General features: G+C 41.9%; 4 protein-coding genes across 4 annotated transcripts in view; 2 read left to right on the top strand and 2 right to left on the bottom strand.

The window, feature by feature from the left end:
• The first annotated feature begins 261 nt into the window (after positions 1-261).
• Positions 262-1,871, top strand: LOC106304976 (ectonucleotide pyrophosphatase/phosphodiesterase family member 3-like). Its single transcript, XM_013741355.1, has one exon. The coding sequence runs from the start codon at positions 319-321 to the stop codon at positions 1,723-1,725; it is 1,407 nt and encodes a 468-aa protein (XP_013596809.1). The 5' UTR covers positions 262-318; the 3' UTR covers positions 1,726-1,871.
• Positions 1,872-2,399: 528 nt separating this feature from the next.
• Positions 2,400-3,830, top strand: LOC106303605 (thioredoxin-like 2-2, chloroplastic). Its single transcript, XM_013739892.1, has 4 exons — positions 2,400-2,726; positions 2,921-3,100; positions 3,195-3,359; positions 3,463-3,830. The coding sequence occupies exons 1-4, from the start codon at positions 2,478-2,480 to the stop codon at positions 3,598-3,600; spliced, it is 732 nt and encodes a 243-aa protein (XP_013595346.1). The 5' UTR covers positions 2,400-2,477; the 3' UTR covers positions 3,601-3,830.
• Positions 3,831-4,205: 375 nt separating this feature from the next.
• LOC106301712 (cytidine deaminase 1-like) lies at positions 4,206-5,409 on the bottom strand. The gene has a single exon (XM_013738163.1). It carries the CDS (start codon positions 5,313-5,315, stop codon positions 4,416-4,418), a length of 900 nt encoding a protein of 299 aa, XP_013593617.1. The 5' UTR covers positions 5,316-5,409; the 3' UTR covers positions 4,206-4,415.
• A 688-nt stretch (positions 5,410-6,097) lies between these two features.
• LOC106304788 (cytidine deaminase 6-like) overlaps positions 6,098-6,983 on the bottom strand; it is a 5,277-nt gene continuing 4,391 nt past the window's right edge. The window contains exon 2 of the mRNA XM_013741178.1: positions 6,098-6,508. Within this exon, the coding sequence (XP_013596632.1) occupies positions 6,131-6,508 (378 nt within the window). The 3' untranslated portion in view covers positions 6,098-6,130. The remainder of the gene's footprint in view (positions 6,509-6,983) is intronic.

The raw sequence follows: 6,983 nt of genomic DNA, 5'->3' as shown, positions 1-6,983 counted from the left end.
CGATCCGTGTAAAACGTAACGTGCAAGTCACTCCAAGACTTGGTCTTTATTCTTTCCCTCTGACCTCAAAAAACTCTGATCAACGTTTGCAAAGGTTTTTTTGAGAAACATCACATCCCATCGGTTTAAGGAACGGAACCGATTTAGTTATTGTCCTTTATTGTCGGGATTTTTGTTTTTAAACGTTGGAGTTTTGTCCTTTATTTGAGGAGATTAAGTTTAGATTTCTAGGTTTACCCGAGATCTTGAGTGTAAGATACGGTATCTTCTATTTTGTTTGTAAAGAAGTTACACTTTAGCTACACCAGAGAAGAAGCAATGATCTCCGGCAACACATTATCAGCTAAGAACCACAAAGCTTTACTACCAGAAGAAGACCCACCAAGCCAATCGATAGCACCTCAAGACAACAACAACGGAGCTTCTTCCACTATCTCCATCTCAAGCTGCTTCATCTTCACATCTCTCCTTATCATCACCTGCGTCACTCTCTCTGCCGTTTTCGCCTTCGTATTCTTCTCTTCCCACACACTCAAGAAACTCGACAAGCCCGTGGTTCTATTGATATCCACAGACGGGTTTCGTTTCGGGTACCAACTCAAGACCAAACTACCAAACATACACCGGTTAATCACCAACGGAACAGAAGCAGAAACCGGTTTAATCCCGGTTTTTCCAACACTAACTTTCCCTAACCATTACTCTATCGTCACAGGACTGTACCCTGCGTACCACGGCATCATCAACAACAAGTTTACGGACCCTGAAACAGGGAATGTTTTCACAATGGCTAGCCACGAGCCAGAGTGGTGGTTAGGCGAGCCGCTGTGGGAGACAGTAGTGAACCAAGGGCTCAAGGCAGCTTCTTACTTCTGGCCTGGCTCTGAGGTACACCAAGGCTCTTGGGATTGCCCTAAAGGTTTATGTCAAAACTACAATGAGTCTGTTCCTTTTGATGATAGGGTTGATACCATCTTGAGCTACTTTGATTTGCCTAGTAGCGAAATCCCTAGCTTCATGACGCTTTATTTCGAAGATCCGGATCATCAGGGTCACCAGGTTGGCCCTGACGATCCTCGGATCACTGAAGCTGTAGTCAACATTGATCGTATAATCGGTAGATTAATCAATGGGTTGGAGAGAAGAGGGATCTTTGAGGATGTGACTATGATCATGGTTGGTGACCATGGAATGGTTGGGACTTGTGACAAGAAACTCATCTTTCTTGATGATCTATCTCCATGGATCAAGATCCCTAGCAGCTGGGTGCATGACTACACTCCCTTGCTAGCTATTAAACCGCCTTTGGGCCACAATGCGTCAGACATAGTGGCTAAGATCAAAGAAGGTTTGAACTCAGGTGAAGTAGAGAACGGTAAGTACTTGAAGGTTTATCTCAAAGAGGACTTACCTAGCAGGCTGCATTACACAGAGAGTGAGAGGATCCCACCTATCATAGGACTAGTTGATGAAGGCTTCAAGGTTGAGCAGGAGAGGAGTGAAGCTTATAAAGAGTGTGGTGGAGCTCATGGGTATGATAATGCTCTCTTCTCGATGAGGACTATATTCATTGGGCATGGTCCTATGTTTGCTAAAGGGAGGAAAGTGCCTTCTTTTGAGAATGTTGAGATATATAATGTGATTAGTACGATTCTAGGGCTTAAGGCTGCACCAAATAATGGATCTAATGAGTTTCCTTCAAGCGTTCTCTTGCCACGCACGTAAGTAGAGTAAGTGTAAGTTCATTGTTCTGTTAATAAAAGGCAGCCTAGAATCTACGGCTGCGTTTTCAGGCCGCAGCAAACGCGAAACACATATGCGCGCCTTTGATCTAATAGACGTTTTATGCGTTTTGATCTATATGTTTTTTCCCTGCCATTTAACAATTAATTAAAAAAAAACAATTAATTTCTACTTGTTGACAAAAATAAAATAAAAACAAATAATTTCAACTTTATTATAAGTTTGGTGTCTACAATTGGCAAAACTTTAATTTTTGACATCAATAGTAATAAGCGCTTAACTTTAAATATTTACTGTTTTTCTTAATTTAATAAATAATTTACTAAATTCAATACATAACAAATCTTTAGTTTTTGACATTTTAGTGTCTATAATTGCCAAAACTTTAGTTTTTTTTTTTTACATTTGATGTTAAGATTGGAAATTAAATGAAAAATTTCACTTCTAAATCATCCTGAAAATATAAATGGAATACATGTCATAATTTTCTTGTGTGGTGTGTATATACTAATATACCATAAAATGAGGGCGGCCAAAACGCACAGGAAGAGAGAAAGAAAACGCGTTTACACATTTTAAACGCAAAAGCAAAAACAAAACGCCAAGTAAACGAGGGCGGCCAAAACGTACAAGATGAGAGAAACATAACTTAATCTGAACCAGACAGTTTTTGATCTTCTTTGGAGGATCTCACTCTCGTCTCTTCTCTATCTCTCTGCGTGGGTGAAATTTAGATGGCTGGAGTTGTGCGATTATCAACGACGTCGGTTCAGACCCTTGGCGTCTCTTCTCCGCCCTTCACCTCCTTTGCAGCCACTCTCAGTTCTCCTTGCTTACCTCCTCCTACTCCGAATCTGAATTCCGACAAGAGATTGCGTCCGCTCTCATCTTCTCCCTCGTGCTCGTCTCCTCATTACCCATCTTCTGGTCTTAGAAGCCTTAGCCTCCTTAGACGTCCCAACAGCAAAGTGGTTCGTGTCAAGGTGAAAACTTTCTTGTCTTTTTAGCACATTATGTCCGTTATTCGAATACCCTTTTGGATATTGATTGGTTCTTGAGCTCAGATAATTAGAAAATAAGTGTAAAGTTTCGGTTTTTGATTAGAAAGGTTGATGCTTTGGATTAATTCAAATTAAATGTTGAAGCTTTCATTATGAAGTGTGTGTTTGTGGTATAGGTAGATGAGAGTGTGGCCGAGACAGAGCCACCTAAATGGTGGGAGAGGAATGCTCCAAACATGGTAGACATTCATTCCACCGAAGAGTTCTTGAAGGCTTTGAGCGAAGCGGGTGAAAGACTAGTGATTGTAGAGTTCTATGGAACTTGGTGCGCTTCTTGTAGAGCATTGTTCCCTAAGGTTTGTTCAAGTTACCTCTGTGCTATAAGAGTTCTCTTTCTCTATTTTAAGATTGATAGAAAGATGTTTTGTGTCTTGTTCAAAATATTTTCAGCTTTGCAAAACGGCGGTGGAAAATCCCAATATATTGTTCCTCAAAGTAAACTTTGATGAGAATAAACCAATGTGCAAGAGTTTGAACGTGAAAGTGCTTCCTTATTTCCACTTCTACCGTGGTGCTGATGGCCAGCTCGAGTCCTTCTCATGTTCTCTTGCTAAGGTAAAGAAAGCTGCTCTTACTTACACTTTTACCGTGGAACGTGTTTGGTTTGTCTCTCAGTACTAATTTGACATTCTCTTCTTTTGAATTTTTCTTCTTTCAGTTTCAGAAGATAAAAGATGCCATCAGACTACACAACACTGATCGTTGCAGCATCGGTCCAGTCAAGGGACCTGAAGGGTTTACGTTGGATTCTTTATCCGTCCAGACGAATGCAGCCAAACCAGCTGGATCGAGTTGAAATGCCAGATACTGAGCTTAATATTCTGTACATCCGAGATCTTCTGCTACTGTAACAATCTTTGGTTGCTGAAGCAAATACTGAGCTTAATATTCTGTATATCAGTAATTTTTTTGGTATAAATGGATAACTCCTGAAGCATGTTAAGATTTTTTTTGCCAATAGGCAAATTGCAAATGTATCAGTTGCCACTGGTCTTTATTGCTACAAACTACAAAGCGTATAAGTTATCGATGTGTGATGCATGTGTGAGGTTTAGTAAGTCTAGTTTAGCAACCGGTCCACTTATAAGTCTAATACTGGGAGAATGAACAGCTGCTCTGATATGACTGCTTTGTTGGTCCTCACACTCTGTATTCTTCCACTAACTGACGTATCCAGTGGTATTCTGATTGGGGTTTTGGCTGGTTTGCCGGTTGTTCTGTTGAATGGCATGTAACACAGATCCATTGTTGTGAAAAATGATGATGAAGAGAAAGTGATGATCAACAACATAGCATCCTCCACACTTTCTTCTTACTCTTAACAAATGAAACAGAGTACCTCTGTTTTGCCTTCCAGAACGTGTCTACATAGCTATTGTGGTGAAACTAAGGATTCAGTGATGAAACTAAGTGAAAAAAGCTTTCATCATATAAACATCGCATCAAATTACAAATATTAAGAGCTGAAAGTTTATGACTTTACAAACAAAGCATTGGGTTTTCATCATCATCATCATCATCATCACATAAACATTGCATCAAATTGAAAGTTCACGACTTTACGAACAAAGCTTTGGTTTTTACCAGCTTCTCACAATAATCTCAGCACCCTTAACAATGGAAGACCTCGAAATCACATTTCGGAGCAATAACCTGCAAAAGCATCCTCGCCGTATGCTCCTGACGCACCACCGCATCTCTCTTCTCCACCAACACCGCTCCAACGATCCTCTCAAACCCTCCGCCTCCACCATTCGCCACAAAATCAACCAGCGCCGCTTGCACAGGCCCCAAGCTAGGATTATAAGCAGCTGACTCCATGTACCATCCTCTGTACACTCTCCCTTCGCAATCCACCAGCGCCACTCCCGACGGACACCGACTGTACGGCGCATAGGATCTATTCGCAGCAGCTAAAGCCGTTAGCTTTAAATCAGAATCTGTGTGACCGTTGGTGACACCTAAGATAGTGAGACGGTTATCGTGTGGCTCGAGGAGTAAAGGGACGTCTCTCTCGAGGAGATCGTTAGGGCCGAATCTGTGCGGCAAAATGCTCTCTAACCGTACGTAACCGTCTTCTTCTTTCTCCGTAACGGCGTCTTTCGCCGAAACGGCGTCGCGGAAGGCGTTTGGATCGGTGATTAGGATTTTGATATCGGGGGCGTCGCGGATCTCCTGGAGGAACTGGCGGCAGTGGCCGCAAGGAGCGGCGGAGACGGAGAAGTGACGGAGGTTTGGCTCGGAGTTGAGTGTGAGGTTGGTGACGAGGAACTGCTCGGCGTGGATCGAGTGGTGGAGAGGGAGGCCTGGGAACTCGACGTTGACGCCTACGAAGATCCGACCCGATGATCCGAGTCCGACTGCTGTGACCGGGAATTTCGAGATCGGAGGACGAGCGAGGGGTTTCGCTGGGTTGACGAGCAGAGGGAGGAGATTGACGACGGATACGCCGCGTCGTTTCGCGGCGGATTCGGCTTCTTCGGCGTGGATAAGGAAGCTGAGTCGATCCATTATCGCTTTGTGTTTTCGGGTCGGGTCGGGTCGGGTTGGGGATTTATATGGATGGATCCCGGGACGGATATGAGGAGCGGAAGCGAGTATTTTTTATATACGCTGGACTGGCCAAATAATAAATTATCTAAAATGTGATTTTATACTATTCGTTAAGACGTTAATGGGCTCCCAATACATTAATTAATTCATTTGATCAAAGACTCGTGACCCATTTAGTTTATTAGAAATTTGACCCGTTAAATCTTAAGCAATCATGATGTGACCGGAAAGAAACTAGACCTTTGTTTCGCCATGTTGATCTTGACGTGAACTTGGTTGAGATTTGAGAAACTACTAGTCTACAATGACGCGATCGCGTAAACTTAACAGAAAATTCACTTTTATGCCTCAGCTCTCAACAAACGTCTCAACGTTTAACCATTTTAAACAAAACAAAGTTTGCTAATTGCTAGTGGACTACATTATAGTATTAATTTGGTATGTATGCAAATTGCATGACGTTACATTTTTATTTTTGTTTCGCAAAACCAAAATAAAAGTCCACAACGCTATTATTTCAGATAGAAGACGAGCTAATACTGGAAAAAATACTGCGTGAAACCCCAAGAAGAAATCAACACACAATAATAATGATAATAATTTATCGTCATTGCCCTAATGGGTTTTAACTTTCCTTTACATTAAAATCATATTTTTATGTCATCATATTATAAAATTTGCATCAATTTCCCAACTATTATTTTAGATGTTTTTTTTGTTTAGGGTGAACTTTTTTGGAATCGTTTCTCACTTTAATCTTTGGCCTTCACCTCCTAGACGCAATGAAAGACCTTGAAATCGCATTTGGGGTCGGCTATAGTCTCTAGAATCATCTTCGCCGTCTTCTCTTGACTCACCACTGCATCTCTCTTCTCCACCAGCACCGCTTCCACGATATCCTCGAACTTTGTACCTCCACTTATCACAAAATCAACCAACGCAGCTTGCACTGGCCCTAAGCTTGGGTTATAGGCAGCTGACTCAATGTACCATCCTCTATACACTTTCCCTTCACAATCCTTCAAGTCCACTCCCGAGGGACACTTACTGTACGGTGCATAAGATCTGTTCGCCGCCGTTAAAGCCGTCCTAAGCAGTACAAGATCTTCACATCCCTCTGAACTCAATAAGAGGAGTTTGTTATCACGCGCCTGGAGTGTTAGGAAATACGTGGTCAAATTTTGCGGAAAGCCAGAATTTATGGGATCAGGAAAGAGTGCACACACACCAAATTGTTAACGGAGTTCGGCCAATGATGCCTACGTCTCCGGACCTGCTACAGATCTTTTATTATTAACCAGGGAATTTTTACAAGCTCACAACTCACACCCCGATCCCAAATACACTCAGAAATTACTCGTAATTTCTTAAAGAAGATTTTTTGTGAGAAAAAAAAGTTTTTTTTTTTTTTCTTCTTCTTTTTTTCTTCTCCTCTCCTCTCTCGTTCTTTTCTCTCTGTTTTCTTGTTTTGGGATGATTTTCCTCTTCACCTCAGCTCTCCTTTTATAAGCATGAAGAAGGTGTTTGGTGGCTCACAATCTTTGACAAAACCAACGTCAACAATTTCAGCTCACCGTCCATGTCGTCACCGTCCATGCCGACCAACACGTAAAACGTGTTTTAACA

Source organism: Brassica oleracea, chromosome C7, assembly GCF_000695525.1.
Source record: "Brassica oleracea var. oleracea cultivar TO1000 chromosome C7, BOL, whole genome shotgun sequence".
NCBI classification, from domain to species: Eukaryota; Viridiplantae; Streptophyta; class Magnoliopsida; order Brassicales; family Brassicaceae; genus Brassica; species Brassica oleracea.
Note: the sequence above shows the minus strand (reverse complement) of the source record. Positions and strands in the feature narration are given on the sequence as shown.